The following is a 25,318-nucleotide window of genomic DNA, read 5'->3' as shown; positions in this document are numbered from 1 at the left end:
CATTTCGTATCGAGCGATGGTAGATAGAGCGCCTGGCTGCGATCTGTGGATGCCGGCCATCACTATCTAACTATCTCCCTGCGCGAACTCTGATTAATACTGTGCTGTATACATATACAAGGGCTGTTGAGGCGCCGATATATATACACGCGCATACACAACATCTCGCAATGGCAGACCACCAGGAGCAATCCTCTTATCCGCCCCCCGACGACCAAAAGATGAGCGAGATGAAGCAGCAGCCCGTCGACGAAGACGGCGAGTTGAGCGTGCAGTCCGGCTCCGACCTGGCCAATGCCCAGCTCGATCCGGCCAAGGAGAGGAAGCTGCTGCTCAAGCTGGACGTCAACTTTGTGCCGATTATCATGTTTGCCTACCTGACGTGCTTTTTGGACCGCGGGAACATCGGTTTGTTTTTGCTGCACTCGTCTTCTGATCATTCGAACGAGCACTGATGAAATGCAGGAAATGTCAAGGTCGCTGGCATGCCCGAGGACATTGGTGCTTCCACCGAGCAGTGGTCGACCGCCGTGTCCATCTTCTACGCAACCTATGTCACCTTTGAGACGCCGCTGGCTATGCTGATGAAGAAGGTCACGCCGCGGCTCATGCTCAGTGTCATCTGCGTCGTGTGGTCTCTGACCACCATCTTCACGGGCTTTGTCAACAGCGTCGGCGGCTTGTATGCCAGTCGTCTGGTGCTCGGTGCCTGCGAGGCGGGTCTGTTCCCCTGCTTGAACCTGTACATTTCCATGGTGTACCGCCGCGAAGAACAGGCCAAGAGGGTGTCGTATCTCATGAGCTGTGCGGCGCTGTCCGGTGCGGTGGGTGGATTGTTGGCTTATGGCTTGCTGCAGATGGACGGCGTGGCAGGTAAAGCTGGATGGAGGTAAGAGTCCACCTACTTTTTTGACCCCCTGTTGTGCGAGAAAAATTGACTGTGCTAACTGCCACCACGCACAGATGGGTGTACATCATTGAAGGATTGTTCAGTATTGTTATTGCGGTATGGATCTGGTTCGGCCTGCCGACTGACCCAGCCACTGCATACTTCCTCAACGACGAGGAGAAGTGGATGATGCAAGTGCGCAGGGAGCAGTCGAGGCGTTATCTGGGCCCAGACAAGTTCGACTGGAAAGAATTCCGGATTGAAATGCGCGATCCGAAGCTCTACCTCAGGTACGTTTTTTTCTCTCTTTCCACTACACGGGCAACCTTTTTACTTTGTACTACACGTTCAAGGAAACTAACACTCTTCAGTGCCGCCATTCAATTCTGCCAGGATATCATGCTCTACGGCTTCAGCACCTTCTTGCCCGCCATCCTCCGCAGCATGGGATACAATACCCTCCAGAGCAACGCCCTGACAGTGCCCGTCTATATCTGGGGAGTGATCAGCTTCACAGCCCTCGCCTGGTGGGCCGACCGCATCACGCGCTTTGCGCCCTTCCTAATCGGCGCCAACATCATCTCCATCATTGGATACATCCTCCTCCTTGCCGTCAAGACCAACGAAGCAGTGCGCTACTTTGCCACTTATCTCTGCGTCGTGGGATGCTATCTGGGCCCCGGTATCAATCTGGCCTGGCTCAATGTCAATGTTGCGCCGCATCACCGTCGCTCCACCGCTGTTGGCGTCCAGCAGTCGATTGCCAACACAGCCGGTATTGTGGCCGGTCAGGTGTACCGTTCCTCGCCGTATGTGCTGGGTAATGCCTTTTCGCTGGGCGCCGTGTGTCTTTCTCAGCTACTGGTTTTGACCAAGACTTTGTATCTCAAGAGACAGATTACTGTCAAGGAGCGTATTGCCGAGGGCGAAGAGGATAAGCGAAAGGTGACCCATGGCGATCGCGCTGTGGACTATAAATATTTCTACTAACTTGGTTGACTACTCACTTTGTCTCGTTGAACTGGTCGTGTACGAAGATTGCCCTTTCCGTATATATATATATATATTATGCCTAGGTTGTTTTCATGCAATATACCTAACTACCTAGGTAGGTAAATATTATATAATGCTGCTCAAATATTATACATAGCTTGCACTCGGTTCGATATCAACTGCAAAAATTCTAAGATAATCATCTAATGGACTGCTATGCTACCTTCTCAACGATTTGATCTAGAAATAGCCAATTCCCCAGTCCCTCGAAAGCGTTCTATACACAAGCACACGAGTGGCGCTTCGAAACTCATCTGTCAATCCAAGCTTGAGAAACACAAATGCGCAGATGGTCCCATCCCTCATCAGGCCACCATCGCTCAACACGCCAGGCTCGCCACCGAGCAATGCACTGTGTTTGAAGTACCCTCTTAACCCTATCCCACCAGTACATCAAGAAACGCGCGCGGCAGGTCAGTACACAGGAAATAATCCGCGATCAGCACGATTTTACCGCGGAGATCAGGAGGATGTTGTGCTGTATATCAGTGATGTTGTTGTTCTTGTTGATGTGGTTGTGAGAATGCATCATTTGCAAAAAGATGAGGAATGCGTCGGGATCCCACGAGTTTTCCCATAGATCGAGCTGCAGGCCGCCATAGTGCTGGAAATACGTCCCATTCATACCAGAAACTGGTGAATAGATGCTCGAAGTAGGGAGAAAATTGGCACAGAGACTGTCGTTGGACGTTGTATGAGACTGGTTTTGTGGACTGGTCGTTGCCTGACTTATTGTCTGGTGATAGGTAAAGGGCTTTTTTTTTTTTTGTGAACGAGCTATATTCTCAAATCCTACGGAAACTTTAAGCAGTACAAAGCCATTAGGAAGAAAGAAATAAAGTTCAATCATGCATGCAAAGGTCCATATCCTTCAACAAATCGCTCGCCAACACATCAATACCGCCTGTCCTCTCATCATCAATCCCAAAAGCCAAGAAAATCACATCATCACTATACCCATGATACTTCTGACCATGACTCTTCCAATTCATCGAGGTCAGATAGACCATCATTTCATGACTCCGACCATGAATCCACAATGGCTTCCTAGAGACACCATGGATCTGGAAAGGCGACACACGGCGAAAGAGCATAGCATACGGCTCATAGGTACTCAACAGACCACGATGCACCTTCTTGTGGAATATGACAAGAACAAAGGTATTCGAGTCATTTGGCTCGCAGCCCAACTCGGACCGTTGGCACAAGGTTATTGACAGCGAGTTTGTAGCCTGATGGATAAACTCGTTGCCTACATCCAGCATCTTGGGCATGTATTTGAGCAGACATTTGTTATCGTCTGGCGCTGATAACACTGCAAGGTCAACAGCGCCCACCGATCCATCTACATTGATTTGGGCGATTGAACGACGCGGGGAAATGTCGTAATGAACATACGGCTGTTCATTAGCATCCCAGAAGATAAACCAATTCTTCTCGATTTCAGCGTAGGGAGAAGAAGCCTGTCTCTGCAGTTCAGTGGGCGTGTGAAAGATTCTGCCGCCGCCGCTGCTCAGGAGATTGCTGGTATCCCACCAGTCCACGAGCGTTCGGAAATCGACGACCCATTGTCCGAAGCAGGTATACTGCGAATTAGAACCGTATATTATGTAAGGCGAAGAAGGACCGTAGAAAACACGGGCATCGCGAGGCCCAATGTTCAACGTCAGGGGCGCCCATTCATTTTTGCATCGCTCTCCGGACCTTGTGGCAGCGATAGGGAGGATGAGAGGGCTGGTTTCACATGCAAGTACCCCGTCCATCCGGTACGTGGCAGCACAGGCTAATTCTGCGTGGAATACCTGATCTAAAGGGTGGCTGTTTCTTTTCTGTGCAACGATGATCCATTTGTCGTTTGATTGCGGGTGGGGGATTATGTTCGGGTTTATGGCTTCCTGTATACCAAACTCAATCAAGAAGTATTTGTGGTCGACGGTTGAGACGGAGAAGATCTCATTGTGGGTGAATTCGTGAAAGTCTTGGGATTGTGTGATTTCGCTATCAGGCGCTGGAGGCGGCGGTGGTGGTCGTACCTGAACATCAGGGGTGACGTCTTCTAGTGGCACGTGTGTCTCCCAGAAGGGGCTTGTTGGACGACCTGATTGTGAATCAGAGCTCTCACCGGGTAGCTGCGCTGATTCCATATTCTCCATAACAATGTCGTTTCTCAGCCGACTACCGTGACTGCTTGGCTCTGAAAACTGCCGGCGAGTGTTTCTCGCAGCGATGAAAAATGCAGTGAAGAGCAGAGACCCAACACATGCGAAGCACAGTTTTAGAGCGAGTCGGAACAGCATATTTAAAGTATGTGTTTGTATATGGGCAGGTAGATATACTTCGCATGTTGTGCAAGAAGAAACATTTATATTCTGAGTTCACATAGTCGGACGGTTTTATTGTTGTTGGCAGTTGCACAAATTCTCTCGGAATTTGTTGTATGACGATTCAAAATTGTTTACAGCAAGCGTATGCACTGTAACAGTGTTCAGGTTCTTGGATTTCTTTCCAGGGAAAAGAGCAGGTCTGCGGAAACCCTAATTTGCCGTAATAGGCAATTTTGCGGCATGCTTCCATGGATTGAAGAATAGTAGGCACAGTCGTAAGAAACACGACACCACGAAAACGTTTCCCACTTGTTATAAAATTTCGCAAGCCTATATATCATTCTAACACTACTAGTCTAGTAACTACCTAGGTAGCCCACTACACCTTTGTCTCGCAATTAGCACAGGATCGTACTGAAGTTCAGTTCGATCAAGAAACATAAACTATGCGCTACCCTCTGCTGAACGACCAAGACAATTTTTAATAAAAAAATTTCGAAGCAAGTCCTAATTCGGTATATACAATAGCAGCTACTAGCCCTAATCGGTTGTACGTTCCTGCAGTCTTTGCTCCGCCAGGATATCTCTGTACGTAGCTTCGCGCGCCTCCTTTGCTGCGACCTGCCGAATCTGCTCATCCTTTGGGAGAGAATCAAAGATCTTCACGTTGTCGTCCCATACCCTAATACAGTCATCATCCCAATTGCATCGCTCAATCTCGCCGTACATAGGATGTTTGAACCGTGGATGCGATTCCGGCCACAAGGACGCATGGTAATGGTGCTTGACCAAAGCCGTTCGAGCGTTATGATTTCCCGAGTCTGAATGTCCCTGGCCCGCAGCGAATGCTTCCACAGTCAACACCAAAATGCCACTGATGAGCTTGGACTCGGCGAGATTATGGAATGTTTTCCAGGTCACTGTCTGTCCTGAGCGAGCACTCATATCAGCCAGAACGGCTTTTGTAAACGCTGAAGGGCCGGTGCCACCGAGGACCTCGTCAAAGTTGAGTTGTATATTCGCTATTGGAACACCCTGACTGCGCGATGTCTCGAGTATCCAGTCGATAATACCATCTATTAGGCTCATAAGAAGTTGTAGACGTGGCTTGGCCATGAACGTCCACTGACAGAAAGACTCTGACTTGGAACCAAGTATCGGGTGATCGCGCCACTCAGGCTCATCGATCTCAACCCCAATTACCATATCGATATCTCTCTCATCAAAGCGATCTGGGATGAACCGGTCAATAGATCGAAGAGCCTCAACATCAATATCCGTATAGACTCCGCCCTCAACATACATGACCAAATAGCGGAGAAGATCGGCCTTGATGATTCTGGCTGTTAAAGATTTATAGACATGCACAATGTCAGGTCGGTTCAAACCAGCGGGTCCAAAATGTGTCTCAACATAATATAGATCATTCTGGTCTGTTAGGACCTCATATCGATATCCCGGGTTTTTTTGAATCCATGTGCGTGCAATATACAAGTATTTTTCCTCGAAAGTTAGCGGGTCGACCCTCCACGTTTGCCATATCTTGCGCGGGAACTGTCCTGTTATTATCGTGGCTTTATAGACAATATCATCACCCATAGCATTCGGAGATTTTGACCCTGAAAGATAAAAGACAAATAACATGCAGGCAACACACAGGGGATACAACTTCCGGATGGCTTTCATCCTGATATCGCTGCCACCAATAAACAATCGGCTGGGTATTTTAGACAAACGGCATAGCCAGTATCTCAGGCATTTCAATAGAACAGCTCGAGTGGCGCTATAAATCTGAACTTGTTACCAGCCACTGTGTTTGATACATTTCCTTGAGTAGGTTGTAGGAAACCACGTTGTAGAAAAGAATAGTAGAAAACCGGAATTGTTTTCTCTATCTTGCCTAATGCGCGTTGTAGTTTAATAAGAAACCTTCTATCAGCTCAGTAGTATTGCATGTTTCACCTAGTGGGTATGCCGCTTGATATTCGTTGATATCGATACCTTACGCGTCAATCTATGTGACATCCATCGGAAACGTGCAGGGCAAAGTAATTTCAGGTACGGATTAGTTTGATTTTTTATGAAGGCAATCGCTCTGCAAAGAATACCTAATGTGTGTAACCTACCTACGTGTCGAGTATGTAAACTGGCAATACGCAAAGAAGCATACAGACAAGCATGTTACAAGTAATTTAGGTTACATGAGATAGTAAGTAATTTCAAAAGTACTACTTTCTTGACTGGCTCAAAAAGGTATGCGTCTCTTAATCGCCACAGCCGTATTTGCATCTCCGTTTCCCTGCTTTTCCGTCAAGAGGAGAGCCGGTCAGGTCGCCAATCACATAGTCGGTTAGGTTGATGTTGATGTTCTTGATTGTCAGATTGAAGCCTGACGCGCACATTCACTCCTACCACTTTTACTGCTCTATACGGTGGTTCCGTCCGAACATCACGAGCGAATAGCTTGTCCAATTTCAGTTTGGTGTAATAGCATACGGCAGATTATGAAATACAGGATAATTAAGAGCGCGTTGCTGCTGGATATCTTAAAACTTGCCATCGACAACAATTCCGGCAGTTTTGCTTACCAGGGCCTGCATCAACATCAATCCACCATATACTGCATTCTGCGTCTCTGGCCAGGAGACGAAAATGGTTGCTCTTAGGGAACGGAGTTCATCTATTCATGATGATCAACACGTAGCACAAACTAGGCAGTAACATGAAACGTTGGGTCATCTAATGGGGCATATTCGACGGTGGGAAGCCTCAATGGAAGAACTTGAGCCTGCAGAATGCATTGGAGACATCATATCTGTATTGAGTTGAGATGTATTGCTTCCGGGTGTTAGTCATTGAAGGGGGAATCTACGTGGTGCTAAGGTCCTAAATGTTTGGCATGTGTCTTGTATATGGCAGTCTACAAATCAAAGATGTCGTTCCTTCAAGGTAGATATCAAACAAGAACCGCTCCGGCAGCGTTGATATTCTGGTGCAATGTTTCACCGGTCATACAACGACAACTACAACAAATGATTTCGCCGCGTTATCAAAACATGTCGAGCTACCTTGTAGCACATCTGTAGCAAGTTGCTTTATTCTCTGTTCGAAACTTACGTGTAACTACATTAGTAGCACAACTAAATGCCTTTTGGCTCTCATCAATATGGAGGCTGTCTATTCAGGGGGAACCGTATCTCGGTACAACCAACTATATATCTAGCTACACAATCCACATTCCTACGACAGGTGACGTCCGATTGAAACTGACTGAGGCTATGCCCTTATGTCAATTCTGTGTGAGTATGTTACTCAGCTAACCAACTTGGGGTTGTCTAACTTTTATCTACAGCATCATCAGAGTGATTTAGTATAGTCTAATTACGCATCTTGTGGGAATAATAATCACAGGAGCAACGTCAACTCGGCTTTAATGTCTACTATCAACTACAAAATCTACAAACCCAACGGATATGGAGTCCTGAGTGATCATAACGGGCAAAAAGATTCATGGGGGAATAAGTGTATCAGAGTCCATTTCCTGTCTCGCATTGCAGGGTGGTTCATGGAGCTCGTCCGTCCTTCATACTGGGCCAAGGTCAATACTAATAGCAACAATTTCGATAACCCCAAAAGAACATCATACCTTGATGGCCTCCGAGGGTTTGCTGCATTCATGGTCTATTGGCTACACCATCAACTCTGGGCGCACGAGAAAGAGCAGTTAAACGGGGCACTAGAGAACGCATTTGGGTGGAATGGACGGCATTATTTTGTCACATTACCTATTATTCGTACATTTTTCACTGGTGGCCACTTTGCAGTAACCGTTTTCTTCGTCATATCTGGCTACGTCCTCTCTGCGAAGCCATTATCTCTTATTCATGCTGGAGAATTTGACAAACTCGGAGAAGTTGTGGCATCGGCGTTATTCAGGCGATGGCTGAGACTACATCTCCCTGTTCTCTGCACAACATTCTCTTTCATTACCATCGTACATTTTTGCGGCCTCCGGACATCTGTCATAGATACCGCGCCCACCTACCGCACCGAAATATGGAAATGGTACCACGAGTATATAAATTTTGCGTTCATCTTTCGAAGTGGCGGCGAACCATATCTAAGCTATCATTTTCACTCCTGGTCAATTCCATTCGAGTTTCGCGGCTCAATTATCATATATACATCACTTGTTGCCTTCTCTCGGTGCACTCGAAATACACGACTACTCTGTGAAGTAGGGCTAGTCGTCTATTTCATCTGGCTTGCAGACGGTTGGTTCTGCGCGCTCTTTTTGGTAGGCATGCTCCTCTGTGACCTAGATCTTCTGGCAACAGAGAACAACCTTCCCACTATGTTTTATGTCTTTCGACCGCACCAGAAAGAATTCTTTGCTGCCCTATTTGTGATATCAATGTACCTAGGTGGTGTCCCAGCGCATGACAGCAGTATTGAAAACCTCCGCCATGCATATGGATGGACGTGGCTGTCTTATTTTAAACCACAAGCTATGTGGGATTACAAATGGTTCTACCTCATCTGGGCCTCTACGTTCTTAGTCTCTTCGATAAGGCATATTACCCGGCTCCGAGCATTCTTTGAGACGCGCTTCAATCAATATCTTGGAAGGATATCGTTTGCGTTTTATCTCGTTCACGGACCTGTTCTTTGGACCCTTGGCGACAAGCTGTATGCTGCAGTAGGATGTGTCAAGAGCTGGCATGCAGGCAATATTCCGCACTGGATCAATAGATTTCCCTTGTCACAGAGCGGTCCACTCGGTCTCGAGCCGGGTTTTCTATTAGTGCACATAATTCTGTTGCCATTCACACTATGGCTGGCTGAAGTAGTCACCAAAATTTTCGATGATCCGAGTGTTAGACTGTCAAAACGGCTGTACGATCTGACGCTTGGTAAGGGGAGATGACAGTCCCGTCCTGTATCCTTCAATATTATTTTGTTTTGGTTCAAAAATATTTCCAAGTCGCTTCAGATGAGAGGATGGCATGTAAATTAGTGAAACAAAAAAAATATGTGATATGTTAACATGTCTTAAACACCTTTTCAGTGTCATCCATAACTTCAGAACTTGATTCCATATTGACACTTGGTGCATTCATTTCCATCTGGCCCGGTTGGCGACCCATGATAGTGTTGAATTTCTAGCATCATGTTTTACCCGAGTCAGTGCTGAAGAGAAGTAACGAATGATTTGGCAAACTCACCGGTCCCTGGAAATTCTTTCCGTAAAATAGCCAGAATGTGGTGATGAGCACTAAAAATATTCCGATAACCACTGAAACATAGTCTGGAAAGAAATAAAATAACACAGTCAGTTCACTGTTGCCTCTCACAAGTTACGGCATTATTGGCTTACTCATATCAGAGCTTGACACTGGCAACGACGTTGGGAAGCAGAAGAACTAGAATTTGATTGTTAATATTCGAAAAGAAACATGTTGCCACATCGAGTCCACCTACAATGGATGTTATAACCACAAAAAGAGCGGCTAGCCAGTTGACAAAGATACCGGTCTTCCCAAGCTTAAAGAAGGTTGACTCAGTCTGGTAAGGAGCAAGCACACCACGCCCTCTCGCAATCAGCACAATGATCGGAGATGCATAAGAAACGTTCAGAAAGATCGTGCATGACGCTGAGTATGCGCTAAAAGCAACGCTAGGACCTAGATACAGCAGCCCAAATAGGGCATTGAATATCCAACAGAGGCCAATCGTGCGCACAGGGACGTCTAGGTTTGGCGAAATATGCGAGAAGAACCTCGGAAATATGATGCCACCGTCTCGGGCCATTGCGTATGTCAGTCGGCTGGCGCTGGTGATACAACCGAGAGTGCCGTTGATGAAGCATACAGCGAACATGAGGCTTAAGATTGTGGCAGCAGCGCGACTTTTGGTGGCTTGCAGAATAAGCTCGGATATTGGCATGTTTGTGGCTGTCGTCAGGATTATCTCAGGATCCACCATGGCGAAGAGGATGACGATTAAGAAGACTGTGCCACTTTTTTTTGGGCATCCTAAATTAACTTAAGTTGGTAGTTTTGGTTGAAGGAGACACTTACGTGACACCACCTACTAAGACAGCGTACAAAATTGCACGGGGAGCATCCTCTGATGGGCGAGGCATTTCTTCAGTCATGTGAAGAGCTGCATCAAACCCTATAAGACTCAATGCGGACTGCAAAAGACCCAAAATCCACGCCATGCCATCAGACCAGCCAGTCTCATTCTCGAATTTGGCAAAGACGTAACTGGCGTCGGTCTTGGATGAAGTTGCTAAGATGACAATGCTAATGATCACGACAGCCAAGAGGGACCAGTACACTGTGTCGCTGTCAGAAAAAAAAATGTGCAGGTCGCTGTTGAAAGGTTAAGGGAAACTTACACGCTGCATCATTCCACCGACCCAAGATTTTGTTGCCCCAAATGTTTGCACCTGTAGTAAATGTCAAGATGGCTAGAAATATCAAATACGTCTTCCATGCCTCAATGACATATGATCCGTTTGAGGCAATGACTGCTGCGGCGGAAATGAACTGGGCTAGTTCATTATAAGCTTGATATTATTCGAAGCTGGTTTCCAGGGAGGCTTCAAAACATACAGGCAAAGAAACCCTCAGTAGTGACCAGTGTCAACCAACCGGCAATGTTTGCCCAACCGACCCAGAAACTCTAAGATAATACGGTTAGTTAGTATTGAGATTATTGCCCCCTAATTAAATGTAGCTGTCTAAAAATACCAATATCTTTCTCCATTTCTCTGGGGATAAGGCGTAGACAAAGTGATACTGCCCTCCAGCCGTCGGCCAGATGGCTGCAAGCTCTCCTAAACTAGCAGCCATGGCGAAGTTGCATATAACGCAGAATATGAATCCGTAAAGAAACGAAACCGGCCCACCGGAGGGGAGAACAAGGCCGATTGATCCAGCAAGGGCAATCCAGGTGCTACAAAAAAGGAGTCAAAGAAGCTCAGAAAAACGGAAAGGGTTCTCCTCACTTGAGAATGGCAAAGGTCATCGCGACCATAGTGAGCCTTGAGAGCCGCGGCTTCAGATGGGTCTCAGGATGCTCCTGAGCTCCAGAGTTGGCCGTCATTGTGCGGTTGTACGGTTTTCTTCCCTCCGTAATGTTAAGGTTCTGTATCTTAAGTCTGGCAAAAGAATTCCCATTCTGCTCTAATTATGGGGATTACCATCCGACACAACGGCTTTAAGTATTTTTTGTTCATTCACAAATTCGTTCCTCCATCACAGTCCGCATTATCTAGGGCATCCGGAGTGGCGGGACGTATAGATCGCAATGTGTTTCCATGCAGCGCCGGTTGAAACTTTAAGAATATAGCTTTGCCGACATCCATCTCCAAGAGAATGTAGGGCTGATCGCAAAGTATTGCGTTCGGATAATTAGCGCAAAGTGCTGAGGGAAAGAGTTTGCGATCGGGACCCATTAGTTTCGGCACCACTGAAGCAAAGTGGTCGTATCCATTATGATAATTGCATAACCATAACTTATTAGATTAGGAATTGGAACGACCAGCTAGCTTGCGTAGAAGGTTTTGATTTAAGCATATATAGGTGAATGGATGGACTGCCCGGCAAGATCTATTCTTCGAACTGCAATTCTCTAACATTTTCCTCGACGGTTCACAGCACATAGCACATAAAATGTCCAAGATTGTTCGAGTCGGCGCCGTTCAATCCGAGCCCGTATGGCTTGATCTCGATGGCAGTATTAACAAGACCATCTCTCTCATTGAGAAGGCCGCTGCAGATGGCGTCAATGTGCTCGGGTTTCCTGAAGTCTGGATTCCCGGCTATCCATGGTATGCAAGCTCTGGTCTTCATAAATGAAGTTCATTCCTGAATTAACAGCAAGATGCGGTTAAGGAGCATGTGGACTTCGGCGGTGATTAACAACTCGCACATCATTCATGACTATATGAACAACTCGATGCGAAAAGACTCCCCCCAGATGAAGCGCATCCAGGCTGCTGTAAAGAAGGCCGGAATGATGGTTGTACTGGGGTATAGCGAACGCGACGGGGCGAGCTTGTATATGGCGCAGTCTTTCATTGACCCATCAGGCGAGATTGTACATCACCGTCGAAAGATCAAGCCGACGCACATCGAGCGGACCATCTGGGGCGAAGGTCAGGCGGAATCACTCACTTGCGTGGTCGACTCCCCCTTCGGCAAGGTTGGCGGATTGAATTGCTGGGAGCATTTACAACCGCTGCTGCGATACTACGAGTATTCGCAGGGAGTCCAGATCCACGTCGCTAGTTGGCCACCCGAGTTTGAGATGCCGGATCCAAAAAAGATCGCCTGGCTGTACCATGAAACCGGAGAAGCGTCGTATCGCGCCAGTCAGTTTTTCGCAATTGAGGGACAAGCCTTCGTTTTGGTAGCTTCGCAGATCTTGACAGAGGCGAACCTCGACAAGAATAATCTAGCAGGCAACCCAGTGACTAAAACGCCAGGAGGCGGCTTTTCAATGATATTTGGCCCGGATGGAAAGCCCTTGTGCGATCCCGTGGATACAGGAGCTGAGGCAATTTTAACAGCCGATATCGATCTTCGAGAAATTGACAAGCCAAAGGCGTTTATCGATGTCGTGGGCCACTATGCCCGTCCGGATCTCTTGAGTTTGCTGGTAAACCCGAGTGTGGATAAACACGTAACACAGATGAACAAATAATGTGAGGAAGTCGGAGGATTGTTGTTTGTCTTCTGGTTTATTTCCGAATGGCAATAAATGTCAAATGAACCAAGGTGTTGTAGTATAGAGAGCAGCCGTATTCCACAATTGGCCATTCGCTGGACTATCCGAGTCAGCTTTAAGATCTTGTTTCTTCCAAGAACCTTCGATTATATCTCTCAAGACAAACACATTGCCGATCTTGCGTTTGTGGTCCATTGCATCCAATGTATCTAGAATCATGATCCTATGCTCGTCAGATTCTGCCTCGCACGCTAGTACGAATAGCGGCCAGGGGCTGGTGCAAATTGGAAGACTTTTCAATAGATGAAATGCTGAATTTATATATGAAGATAATTGAGTGCCATTTTCCGATCCTGAAACAACTCGCAGCAGGTAAATTAGGGCCGCCAGGCGATACAACTCGGCTGTACCCAGGATTCGGGGTATTTGGCCCTGCAGATGCGTGTCGAATTCATTTATATCTATTTGTTGCTTGAGCTGCAGAAGCTTAGTTTCCAGTTCCGCGAACTCATTCCTCGGAATGCGAGAAACCGGCTGGTCGCGCAGCACATTGATTCGACGAATCGCATCCAGCACCTCTAACGAACACCCCAGTGAACCAATAATCTGAGTGGGTTATTAGATTAATACAGATGATGAAATAAACAGCAGATATGGTGGAACTCACGTTGGAATGATCGCGCCCTGTGCCACGTAGTTCTAATTCCGAAAGTGGCAGTGATCCATTGGACAGTTGGCGATGATACTGGCTGAAGCCCCCGAGCACTTCATGATAAAGAAACCATGTGAAGAGGAACGAAGGGGCGGTATTTCTGCTTCCAGACGCTATCAATCTTCGAATGATACTCTTTGCGCCATTCAAATGCAGGTGCCAGTTCCCCTCAGTTTCGTCAAACACCTAATCATATATTAGAAAATGCTGGAAGACAACCGTAGACATCTTCTACTCACACTATAAACACAAAGCATCAAAGATGCGGCAAGCTGAACATCTGCTACACGCTGATCTGCTGATGATCGATCTCTTGCGAGAGAACGGGACAGGCATTGGAGCGCTTTCGTTTTGAAGGGTAGCGCCGCTTGCGCTCCAAATCGATGAAAGCATGATACTGCCAGAATGGCATTCCGCAAGGATGTAGATGCTTCGCATGATTGCGAGAGGGCACGTGGCAGTAGCACTGTGCGAAAGCCATTGTGGGAGTCGATCGTGGATATCATAGTAGACATGCTACGTTCATCTAGTGCAATGGCCTACAATTAGCAACTCGCAAAGCGGGCCAGAGACGCCATCAACCTCACAATAACGTAGCAGGTCTAAATCACCACCCGTAATATTCGGCCACGGTGAAAGTCCACATAGAGTGTCACCTCTTCTGGAGAATCGCTGCAACGAACCAACCGGCTGCGTTTCATGCGTGAAATCATTGATATCTAGGTTCAGAAACTGCTGCCCAGAGATCTTTTCAGAGTCAGTTGGCAGGTATACTGTGCCTGCGGGCAAGACAGCTTGCGCAAGTTTCCGTCGTCCATCGCGCTGGTCAGGCCAAACAAGCCGAACTCCGTATCCCAAGCATTGCCTTCCAGTGCGAAGGCAGTTCTGACACGCCGGGAGCTGCTTATCACACCCGATCTTGCGTCCTAGGCGCTTGTCAGCAAGTAAAGAACTAAGGAGGGCATGTACTTATATGCATACGTTTGCAGGTCCAGCAGCCTTGGCCAGCTTTCATGTTCAATTCTAGCCTCGCAGTGTTTGTTCGTCGTTGACGTTGGAGCAGGGGCTGGTCTGGCGACTTCGAAGGTGAACGACCATCCAATGGACGGACGGCCAACGCGGAGATTGATTATCCCGACCCGAAGACCATACCAACGACCGTGCGAGATTATTGTTCTTTTCTATTCCAGTAAAATGCTCCCTTTCTATCGATTTGCTCCAGTTCACACTGGAATAGTAGGCAGGAACAAGAAAATCTACCAAGTGGCGATATAGAGCAGTTTTACTTTTGTCTGATCGGGGGCTGTGCTGCTGAGCTGGCAGCGCACGCACAGGATTCAGCCTTGTGCAACCGGCCATTTGTATATATCACCTCCTTGCTGCTATTTTACTCAGTGTTTCAGTTTCTTATGAATAAGTCGTACTTTCCACTGTATTATACTTCCATCATATCTGTTATACATCGTCCAACTGGGACCAAATGGTAGACACCGGCGCGCAATCCATGCCCCTCGGACTACTCGCTAGTCCAACATCTAGGCAATCTGGAGACACTGTTACCGCGGATAATGTCCGCTTTTTTGATGAGGACGGTATTTGTTGCTGCCGGACTTTGTGACTTCGAAGAATTGCTTGTTCCGTGCAAGCCAGGCTAACCCGTGATCGAGACTCATCAGAGATACATCAATATCACGAGCACATCGGCAGTTTGGATCAAGCTCTGCAAGAATTTGTATGTTGAATCCCAATGAGACTAGACAAAGCATAAGTCTCCGGATCCTAACTCAAAGGCTCAGACCCACGGGGCTTCCAACCGATTTATAGTGTATGTTCCTCACCTTATTCACTCTATCTTTAATATACCGAAGCCAGACTGATTTTCTACAAGCTTCGCCAATAAACCGGCTTTTGATGGCTTTCAAAGTTCCGCAGACCTAAAGTCATTCTTTCCTTCCAGCTTTTGGCGCATTATTGACGATGACCTGAATGGGGCATTTGGAATCGAGCACCATGGAGAGACGCCAGGGCTGCTATATGGTCTGTTCGCTCTCCCTTCTATCTATATTATGCTCGGTTGTTAAAGGCCTCTGGGATAAGCTTCAAATACTAACGTATGTATACCCGACAGATACATGGAGCACGTTCAAAATAAAACATGTTCTTCAAGGTCCCGAGCTCACCTACTATTGGTCTCAGATATCGGTTTTCACCCGCCAGTCAAAGGCAAGGCAGTTTGTGTTGTTTATTGACTGTCCGCTGAACGTGATTGATCGAATTAAACAAAATATTCTGCTTGAGACCGAAAGTTCGCCTCGCCACTTCGCGCGACCTTACAATGATCCATTTCTTTGGCATGCATTGCTGATTGAAGAACTGAGGGATATATATGATACATCTGTTTGGGAGTTGCGACACGTTGTAAGAGAATGGGAAAAGGTATGTTAATATTGCCTTACTTTCTAGAATTTCGAGGATTGCTGAATGGGAAACACGTGAAAAAACAGACCCGAAGGGAAGAACCAGATATCGAGATACTCAACGAAATTGGTCGTCATCTAATCCATGGCAACGAGGTATTAAACGTAGCTGATGACACAATCGACAGTGTAATATATCAACATAAGCTCTTGCATGAAAGGCAGGCAACTGAACCAATGGACACGACTGAGAATAAAGTCCACGACATAGTATATACAACAGTGCAAGACAAACTGTTTACTTTGAGGAAAGATATCAAAGCCATCAACGCTAGAGCCGTCACCTTGTTTGAGCGACTCCGCCACGAAATCAATCTTGTGCGTATCCTTTGTTCGTTCCGGTGCGACTCTCTTCTCTGGTTCTAACGTCTTTTATGTCCCTAGGCATATCATGTGGCTGCACGAAATACCACTCAAATCTCGATTGATATCGCCAAAATTGCACGACGTGACAATGCAACCATGAAAGCCCTCGCCTTTATTGGCGTGCTTTATCTACCGGGCACATTCATATCTGGAATATTCGGGTCGAATTTCTTCAACTATAACCCTCCAGACAGCAGCAGCAACAATTCAGACTGGAACATGTCGGATAAATTTTGGATATACTGGGCTATCACCATTCCGGTCACAATGTTCACCGTGTTACTGTGGATCGTGTTGGATGACACGATGGAGATGTACGAAAGCCTCGTCAGTAGAGTAAGAGCCGCTTCTCGCGATATCTGGAGCCAGATTCGAGTTGGCAAGCAGCCAAATACAGATATGAGGGGCGATGTGTGAGTAGTGATCGAGATGGTGGGGTCTGATATCAATCTACTACCATGATAGTAGACAAGCTGGCTTTATCGATGTTACATCGTGGTGGATCAGAAGGCCAAGTGGTGTTTATGTAAACTAGGCAAGTATGATAAAATAAATTACCGCGGTGTTTATCAAGGTTCAGATAATCAATGTGAGGATCGTGCAATTCTCTTTCGTAAGGCAATACTCTTGTTTGAGCGTTTATTTCTTGAGTGAGTATCCGTCGCTGTATAGATAGCCTCAAAGCAACTGTGAGCGTAATCGTTAAAAGTGCAAATATTCTTCGGCTTGCCTTTTCGCCATTTCGTCTGCTCGATATGAGATGTAGCTAAGCTCGTGGAGATGTGCATTTCCAAGCAGTCCCACGACGACAACTATGGGTAAAGATCAAAAGACCCAGGCCCGATGGATATATGGGAGACCTCATTCATCGCCTCCACAAATTAAATGCTCTGTTGAACTATATCAAGACCCATTCCCAATAGGTATAATATGGAAAGTCATTTATTAGTTTAGCTTATTTTATTGGGTTTGACTGTAACTCGATAGCATAGTATCTATGTGTTTTGGCTGTGGTGTCTCTGTCATAACTAGAGTTGACTGATAGTGAAGGAGAGCATCGAACAACTAACTTCTGTTAAAAGTGCTAACTGCATGTGCACTCTGACCAGGCTGAATTGATTCGTTTTCTCACTTAATGCTTTTGAGGACCCAGCAGTTGAGCTAAATAAAGATGGAGACATGTATAAATTCACCGCAATCCTCGTAGTCCTTTAATCGAACTACATGCTGCAGCTCAGAAACCTTGAAAGACATCCACACGTACGAGTCATAATATTACGTAAATATAGACCTCTGAGACTCCTCACTATATCTACTTTAGATAGGTATCTAAGGTTGTGGGAAGCGAACTTGGATTATATTATGAGGAACGAAGATTGACATGATTTTGGTAATACTCCTGATTTTTCTTGATCCATGCTATGTTCTCCCATCAGAGAGTATGACAATGCCTGTATATGACATAATAGTAAAATAATAATAGTCCTCAATGTGCCAGACTTGGCCGTTTGATCCATTAATAATACAAGACCCATTTCTACAGCTTACTGAATGTAGCTACAGTGAAGCAAAGTAACTTTAAACAATGACTAATGTATTACATAGCTCCACAGAGGATACCTTAATCTATTTCAAGTCAAATCGCATGGCAGCACACAATCAACCGGCATATCTTCTCTATCATGACATGGCCACATCTCGTTTGCGAGACTAGCCACTTTACGAACATGGATCTGTTCCCTGTTCGTATGATCGAAGCCATTGCAATAAGCGTAGTAACTGTGTAAGCTAGTAACTGTGATGTACATAGAGTATGATTTTGAGGCTGCTTACAAACAGTGTCAGCACTAAATCTATCTTAGGCTCTTGAGTCTTAGTGGACTGTAACTCCAAGATTGGGGTCCGTCAATTCTTATGGCTCTAAATTATCCGTATTACGTGCTCATATAAAGTTGTTGGACCGAGAGGCCTCCGAATAAGCCGGATCAGCAAGCATGCTTGCTAACTTGCTAAGCGTTTTAGTAGGCATAAGCATATACGTGCACAGCCAGCTCTGAAGGTTTGGAATTTTTTCAATGGTCTAGTGTTCATGAACATGGACAGTAAATTATACGAGGCCCGGAGTACGTATGCTATACTACCTAGGTACTACTACACGGCCTATTCGACATGGGTGTTGACCAGTAGATGCAACATGTACTAACCGCCCAGGCAACTTATCTGCCATCATTATTCTTCTGCAAGCGGGAAATGATGTAACTCACTAGTTTTATACATCGTTATATGCTGAGAAAACAAACTCGCGATGGCCAAGGCAATGGCCAAGGGCTATCAGCGACGGGGGCACGGAAAAGCACGATACTTCTCTTCTCTTCTCTTCGCTCTTCGTTTACCATCAGGCAAATCCTACGTTCAAACTGGATTCAGCCAATCGGACGCTAGCATATCCAACACTTTAGTTGAGCAGTTGTTTTTTGTGGCGTCGAGTGGCGCCGCCGCCATGTAACGCGGGGTTGACGGCGGTCGAGAGCACAAAATCCAGAGTGAGATTTTACGGCCTTGGAGAAATGAAAATGCTCGCCTAGGCAGATCTCCGAGGCAGTAAGCCTGAACAAGAGCATGGTAAGTGCGCCAACAACGTGCTCGAGCTAACAGCCAAGCGTCGAGGGAGTAAACTATCTGCTATTCGCCGCCAATTCCGACTCAACTGCTCATCAAAGAGCCACTACCCATGGGTCTTTAGCGGGCTTGAGACCAGTGTTTGCTAATTACCAGGATTTTCTGCAGCCTCGTTCTGCTGTGGCTATGATTAGTTTGCATTTGCCGACAGGACTGTCTTCCATGCCGATTAACTACGTACTAACAACGGTGTCATAAGTTTGTGACTTCATGCTCATGTTATACTTACTATTCTAGCCTCTAGTAGTACGTGCTTAAATCATGCTTGATCCACAGCGCAAATAACATGCAGGAACGGTGCGGACCCTCGCACATGGTTGAGTCGCGTTTGATCTATAGAGCACAGATCCAACCCCGTTTCTGCGCGATACCACCTTGCACGGAAAGCCAAGTGTGCTACAAGCTCCCTTGAGGCTTGCAACGGTTTAGCTCTATGTCCGTCGAGGACCTGCAACTGTGTAATTATTTGCAAGCACAGGAGAGCCAGCCAATGGCTCAACCTGGTCAGGATATCCAACGTGACCCTTTACAACTCCTCTTCTCGTCCAAGTGATCAGAGCGGAAAGAAGGCAGAATGGAGACATCCATTGCATTTCCCCGGTAAACTTACCGTAGGATGGTTGGTTGGTGGATACAAGAACCCGTGCTTCTAAGTTTCTACCTAAATTTGTCGTTGTTACATGGGTCACGCCAAAGGTCGTTTGCTATTGTAGTAGACTAGGCTTGCTGATGTGCCGACTGTAACCTGACGATGACGTGAAGGGCTCGACTCAGATTGTTCAAAAAAAAAAGGAAACGGAAAAAAAAAATCGGAGAGGAGACTGAGGTATAAATCAAGTCCACTTCACCTGTCTGGCCCATGTGTGTTGTTTTGATATCTTGTTTTTCTTAGACAAGAACAACCCGGAAAGAAAAGAAAGGGTCCATTCCTTTATCCACCCTTCCACTCCTTGATATAGATATACATACGCTCCTTAGATACCGTATACATCATTAGCGATGCAAGGCTTCGCTAAGTGGACATGGGCGCTTGCCGCCATGATTGCTGGCCAAACCCTGGCCAGCCCCATCTCAGTCCTTCCAGGACCTACCAAGGTCACCCCTGGAGGAGTTCAGGATATCATAATTACGAGCAAAAACACACTCAACAGCACCAGCAACGGCAGCTCCGGAATCACCCATGGCACTGAGGCCAGCAGCGGTGCCCTCACGGTGAATGTTGTCAACAACCTCGCCGGGACAACTTCCGGGCAGGTAAACGCATATGTTATTGGCAAGGTGGACAACGAAGTTGCCATCTTGCAGGCTGACGGCTCATGGTACTACCCGCCTGGTACAACCTCTGGTGTCCCTATTACCATCACCGAAGATGTCTCCATTCCCATCGGTGCCGAGGGAACTACCACCACCCTCACAATCCCAAGCTATCTCAGCTCGGGCCGAGTGTACGTGGCCGATGGTACTATAACATGGTACTATGTCGACGATGGCAGTGGTGGTCCTGGTCTTGTCGAGCCCTCCAGCAACAACCCATCTGACCCCAATGCTGATGTCAACTGGGGCTTCTTCGAATTTACCAACACGGAGGAGGGAGGCTTGTACGCCAACCTTAGCTACGTTGACTTCGTCGGCTTAGTCATGGGCTTGTCTCTGACGACCACCGATGGCGGTGTACAGACGACCCTTGGTCTTGCAAGTGACGCTGTCAAGACCATCTGTGAAGCCCTCGTTAGCCAGACTGCTACCGATGGCTACCCATGGGCTAGTCTTTGCCAGACTGGCACCGACGGTAACTACATCCGCGTTGCCGCGCCATACGACTACATCAGTACGGACGCAACGGCTTTCGAGGGCTACTTCGACGATTACGTGTCCGAGGTCTGGTCAACCTACAGCACCGACCCGCTGATCATCAACACCCAAGCTGTTGGAAACAGCTCTTGCACCACCTCAGGCACCACCACAATGACCTGCACAGGCAGCTCTGTGACCTTCGCCCAGCCCAGCGCCGGCGACATCTTCGGCTGCGCCACCGGTCCTTTCCTTGTTGATGGAAACAACTACGATGCTGCCATCGTGCCCCGTCTCTGCGCTGCCATCAACCGGGCCACTTTGTTGTTGTCCGGCGGTGATTACCAGCCCAGCCTTCCAGTTGCAGACTACTACACCGTCTCCCCATGCAACTACTACAGCAAGTTTGTGCATGAGAACGAGCTCGACGGACAAGGATATGCCTTTGGCTATGATGATGTCACCCCCGATGGTGGACAGAATGTTTCCGGCGAGCTGGTATCGACTATCCCTGAGTCCTTGACCATCACCGTCGGTGGTCCAACGACTGCCTAGGATATGACTCTCGCACTGCCTCTCTAATTGATTAGATAGGGGGGGGAAAATTGACCCTTCTCGTATATACCTTTATCACGATATGAGTTTGACACATGTAAATAGCCGCGTTTTGTTCATTCAATCAATTGTGCTTGACTTCAAATTCTGTTGAAAATCGACCCCTAAGCACGTACGGGCTTTGTTAGAAATTTCCGAAGGTATCTTCGTGCCCCCGGTTGGGAAACAGTATCATATCAGCAATAAATATGTGACCTGACGTTGTCAACCCGACAAGTCTATCGAGTCCACTAGCTCTGACAATTGACGTCGACAGCGTTGCCGATCAAGTGGGCCTGGCCAGCCATTTTCTATATAAATCTTATACGCGTCCTGCCAGAAAAGAAAAATCACTTAATTTAATGACTAGAAATATTCTTGGAATCAGGGGAGTTCCGACTTACCTCAACGACCTCTTCGGGCCGCAAATCAGTCCTCTTGGGATCTAAAGACTTTCCATCGCCCATCCGAACCTGGAACCCTACATCTTGCCTAAACCAGTTCAAGGACTCGCTCTTTGACTGATGATAATCGTTTGCCACAGATTCTTCACGACTAGCCTCGACTTGGCCCTCATCGTCCGATAACTCGTACTCATCTTCGCTCTCGTACTCACTATCCCATTCATAAGGATCTGAGTCCTCTTCGCTTTCATAGTCATCGTCTGAGTCTTCTGAACTAGGTTCATAACTCTCATCCGAATCTTCCGAATCACCCTCTTCGTCCTCGCGGTCGACATCTTTCTCGCCGCGCGTCGGACTAATGAACCATACGGCTGTTCCTGCTGTACTGCTGTCATGATAAGCAGGCATCCACTCCAATCTCTCATATTTTTGCGTCCAAGTGTCGAAAAATTTTGCAATGGGCCAGGTAAAATGTGCCATCCAGCGGTCTTCCAGTGATAGTAACTCGTATTCATCGGTACTGAGACCGATGGTACGATCAATGCGCACCGAATATTCAGTTATCGTACCTAGTACACAATCAGTTTTGTTGCTCTTCCGTTTCTCTTCTGTGTTCTTCGTTTTTATATCGTATTTAATTTCACCTATCGAGACTAACAGTCTTCTTGACTTACTATTCTCCATATCCAAGAGCAGCGCCACTCCATTCTCTGTTCCGGCCGGATCAGCCAGCCAAATACAATGACCCGGCGTTGGCTGGATCTCATCCAACTGGTCGCTATAGACCTCGCCATCGCAGTAGGCAATCGCAATAGTATCTGGCGCTACCATCCATCTTCTCTTGCTATCCGGAGACTCAGGGCGTCGCAAGTATGGCAAGTAACGGAGAAGAGTGATAACTTCATCCGTCTTGCCGCGCTTGCGGAGCTCTGCGGTGTTGATGTTGGGCCAACCACTTGTTGTAATATCTGTAGCTTCGCTGCTGCCGGGAGGATAGACTAGTGCTGCTGGATCGATGTATGCGAGCTTGGTGATGACTTTGTAGAAGTTGCTGACCGCGGAGATGGCTTCTTCATGGGCGTCTTTCATCATGAAGCTGGACCACTGACTGCAAGTTGAGTTGCTGCGCGATGTCAATGCCATGAATTATAGAGATGCGGTGTTATATAAAATGGTAGTGAAGATGGCCTATTCACAAGGAAGAGAGAGAGTACGAAAGTATCCCTTGAGTAACCAGGTTGATGTAAGAATTAACCAAATTGGCCTGAGATCTCAGGCAGAGACCCACATAGCTCGAACTCGAACTAGGACTGATTAGGCAATTAGCTGTAGCTATACGAAAAGCAAAAGCATGCGAGACAAAAAAAAAAGAAAGAAAAAAACAAGAGAGAAGAGAAGAAAAACAATTGGCACTGATAGTAGCTTCACTACTTGAAGGAGATAACAGTCTTCCCGATCCCCCCCTTGGATTGAAACACCACATCGCACGCATCTCTAACAGCATCAACATCCCTGTAATGCACGGCGTTGCCCACGACAGGCCTCAATTTGCCATTTTCAACATACTCCTTCAACTGCTCTAGATCCCTGCCATTGGGCCGCATAAGCACATACTTATACGTCACTCCCCAGCGCGAAGCGCGCCATGTACGCGCGCTATCGGCGAAATTGAGCAGTTTTCGGAACACAAAGGGGACTTCCAAGTTCCCATCTTTCACGAATTGATCGCCGCTCGGCGTGGTAGAGATGGAAATCATGTATCCTGTTTGTGGTCGTATCAGGGAGAGGTAATCCATAGCCAGACCAAGCGTGTCGAACATGAGATCGACTGAGCCGGCGGGGATTTCGGCCTTGGGGTCTGATTTGGTGTAGTCGATAACTATTGAGTTTGTAAGTCTAGTTCTGGCCCTTCTATTGATAGGGTGTGTAGTTACTCTGGTCGACTACTCCTTCTCCAAGCAATTCCGGGACTTTTGGAATCTTCGCCGTGGATACCGTTGTGATGACTTTGTCGGCTTTGAAGACATTCTTGGCGAGTTGACAGAAATACGCCCCCGTACCACTCACTTGGGAAGTTGATCAATTAGTATATGCCGCAAAATAAGTGAGCATATTAGTCGTTTAGGGGGTGACAGCTCACATCCAGCCGGCACAAAGACCGTCTTGCCGCTCAAATCGCCTGCAACTTGCAGAGATTGGAATGCCGTCAACGCCGTCAGAGGAATTGACGCAGCTTCTTCAAAGGTCAGATTTTTCGGCTTCAGCGCAAGGAACTCCTCTGGTGACTTTGCATATTCGCTCCATGAACCTAGCGATTTGTTCAGCCGTGAACCAAATCTTGTATTTCCAATACGAAATGATAACTAGACATGCTGAAAGAAAAGCAATCCATGCTCACCACGCGTGCTTTCAGGAAGCCGAGTGTATACTTCATCGCCGACCTTGAAGCGAGTGACTTGAGAGCCAACCTCGACCACGGTTCCCGCACAATCGTAGCCAGGCTTGTAAGGGAATCTAGGTCCATTAGACATGGTTGAGACGAGAAAGAAAACGCCAATTGCATGGAAATTAAGTCAATATCCAACTCACTTGAGCGATATTATCATCTTCGCTGCGCCGCTGGCCATCTTCACGTCGATGGGATTCACGCTGGCCGCGTGCACCTTGATCAGGACTTCATCTGCATTCTCAATTTCTGGACGCGGTAGCTGTCCTAGTTCGTACCCCTGGGGTGTCGAATAGGTATTGATATGGTATGACTGCATTTTTTTTTTTTTTTTCCCTCTCTGTGTTTGATTCTGTGGATGTAAAGTGTATCTGGCTATGGTGTTTTGGGGGAGGAAACGGAAGGCAAAAAAAAATGATGATATCAGCGTGGCGACGCTTATTTATCGACTAAAACCAGCGTCAACAACATTTTAAAAATCAGCATGAAGACCCCATTCCTTTGAATATTAACACTGTATAATTTCTCAGTTCTCTGAAAAGCATTGTCTAAGGTGGTAATTCCATGGGGTAGTGCAGACCATAGACTTGGGTTTTACGTTGCGATGCAACAACTTGCCTCCAAGTTATATCTATTCTATACGCGATCGTTATTGTTGTGGTCTTTGTACTCTGTCATTATCCCCAGATAGCATGGATTGACCACCTTTTAAGTAGGTCGATTAGCGCGATATTGACACAAGCCTCGTCAATATAAGTCTTGCTTAGATTCGATCTTCGACGCGGAATGCAAAATGCATGTCTCTATATGTAACAAGTGAAATAGACGTGAAGTGTCTGCTTGG

General features: G+C 46.9%; 8 protein-coding genes across 8 annotated transcripts; 4 read left to right on the top strand and 4 right to left on the bottom strand.

Moving 5' to 3' along the window:
* Window positions 1-170: 170 nt before the first annotated feature.
* On the top strand, window positions 171-1,879 carry UA08_01004 (hypothetical protein; the record flags this gene model as incomplete). Its single annotated transcript, XM_020259744.1, has 4 exons — window positions 171-408; window positions 466-889; window positions 964-1,179; window positions 1,261-1,879. The coding sequence occupies 4 exons, from the start codon at window positions 171-173 to the stop codon at window positions 1,877-1,879; spliced, it is 1,497 nt and encodes a 498-aa protein (XP_020124307.1).
* Window positions 1,880-2,784: 905 nt separating this feature from the next.
* UA08_01003 (hypothetical protein) lies at window positions 2,785-4,239 on the bottom strand (the record flags this gene model as incomplete). The annotated part of the gene is made up of 1 exon (XM_020259743.1): window positions 2,785-4,239. One exon carries the CDS (start codon window positions 4,237-4,239, stop codon window positions 2,785-2,787), a length of 1,455 nt encoding a protein of 484 aa, XP_020124310.1.
* A 567-nt stretch (window positions 4,240-4,806) lies between these two features.
* UA08_01002 (hypothetical protein) lies at window positions 4,807-5,952 on the bottom strand (the record flags this gene model as incomplete). The annotated part of the gene is made up of 1 exon (XM_020259742.1): window positions 4,807-5,952. One exon carries the CDS (start codon window positions 5,950-5,952, stop codon window positions 4,807-4,809), a length of 1,146 nt encoding a protein of 381 aa, XP_020124309.1.
* A 3,356-nt stretch (window positions 5,953-9,308) lies between these two features.
* Window positions 9,309-11,379, bottom strand: UA08_01001 (hypothetical protein; the record flags this gene model as incomplete). The annotated part of the gene is made up of 9 exons (XM_020259741.1): window positions 9,309-9,428; window positions 9,492-9,574; window positions 9,644-9,689; window positions 9,748-10,285; window positions 10,347-10,608; window positions 10,670-10,825; window positions 10,887-10,956; window positions 11,025-11,229; window positions 11,282-11,379. The coding sequence occupies 9 exons, from the start codon at window positions 11,377-11,379 to the stop codon at window positions 9,309-9,311; spliced, it is 1,578 nt and encodes a 525-aa protein (XP_020124312.1).
* Window positions 11,380-11,948: 569 nt separating this feature from the next.
* UA08_01000 (hypothetical protein) lies at window positions 11,949-12,981 on the top strand (the record flags this gene model as incomplete). Its single annotated transcript, XM_020259740.1, has 2 exons — window positions 11,949-12,106; window positions 12,156-12,981. 2 exons carry the CDS (start codon window positions 11,949-11,951, stop codon window positions 12,979-12,981), a joined length of 984 nt encoding a protein of 327 aa, XP_020124311.1.
* A 2,216-nt stretch (window positions 12,982-15,197) lies between these two features.
* UA08_00999 (hypothetical protein) lies at window positions 15,198-17,095 on the top strand (the record flags this gene model as incomplete). Its single annotated transcript, XM_020260866.1, has 8 exons — window positions 15,198-15,309; window positions 15,425-15,449; window positions 15,606-15,754; window positions 15,801-15,828; window positions 16,024-16,153; window positions 16,222-16,512; window positions 16,579-16,973; window positions 17,029-17,095. The coding sequence occupies 8 exons, from the start codon at window positions 15,198-15,200 to the stop codon at window positions 17,093-17,095; spliced, it is 1,197 nt and encodes a 398-aa protein (XP_020124582.1).
* A 3,143-nt stretch (window positions 17,096-20,238) lies between these two features.
* Window positions 20,239-21,585, top strand: UA08_00998 (hypothetical protein; the record flags this gene model as incomplete). The annotated part of the gene is made up of 1 exon (XM_020260865.1): window positions 20,239-21,585. One exon carries the CDS (start codon window positions 20,239-20,241, stop codon window positions 21,583-21,585), a length of 1,347 nt encoding a protein of 448 aa, XP_020124583.1.
* Window positions 21,586-21,875: 290 nt separating this feature from the next.
* UA08_00997 (hypothetical protein) lies at window positions 21,876-24,793 on the bottom strand (the record flags this gene model as incomplete). The annotated part of the gene is made up of 8 exons (XM_020260864.1): window positions 21,876-21,935; window positions 22,029-22,597; window positions 22,703-23,136; window positions 23,595-23,907; window positions 23,963-24,094; window positions 24,169-24,336; window positions 24,427-24,542; window positions 24,618-24,793. 8 exons carry the CDS (start codon window positions 24,791-24,793, stop codon window positions 21,876-21,878), a joined length of 1,968 nt encoding a protein of 655 aa, XP_020124588.1.
* Window positions 24,794-25,318: the final 525 nt, after the last annotated feature.

Source organism: Talaromyces atroroseus (assembly GCF_001907595.1).
Source record: "Talaromyces atroroseus strain IBT 11181 chromosome Unknown scaffold_0, whole genome shotgun sequence".
Lineage (NCBI taxonomy): Eukaryota > Fungi > Ascomycota > Eurotiomycetes > Eurotiales > Trichocomaceae > Talaromyces > Talaromyces atroroseus.
Note: the sequence above shows the minus strand (reverse complement) of the source record. Positions and strands in the feature narration are given on the sequence as shown.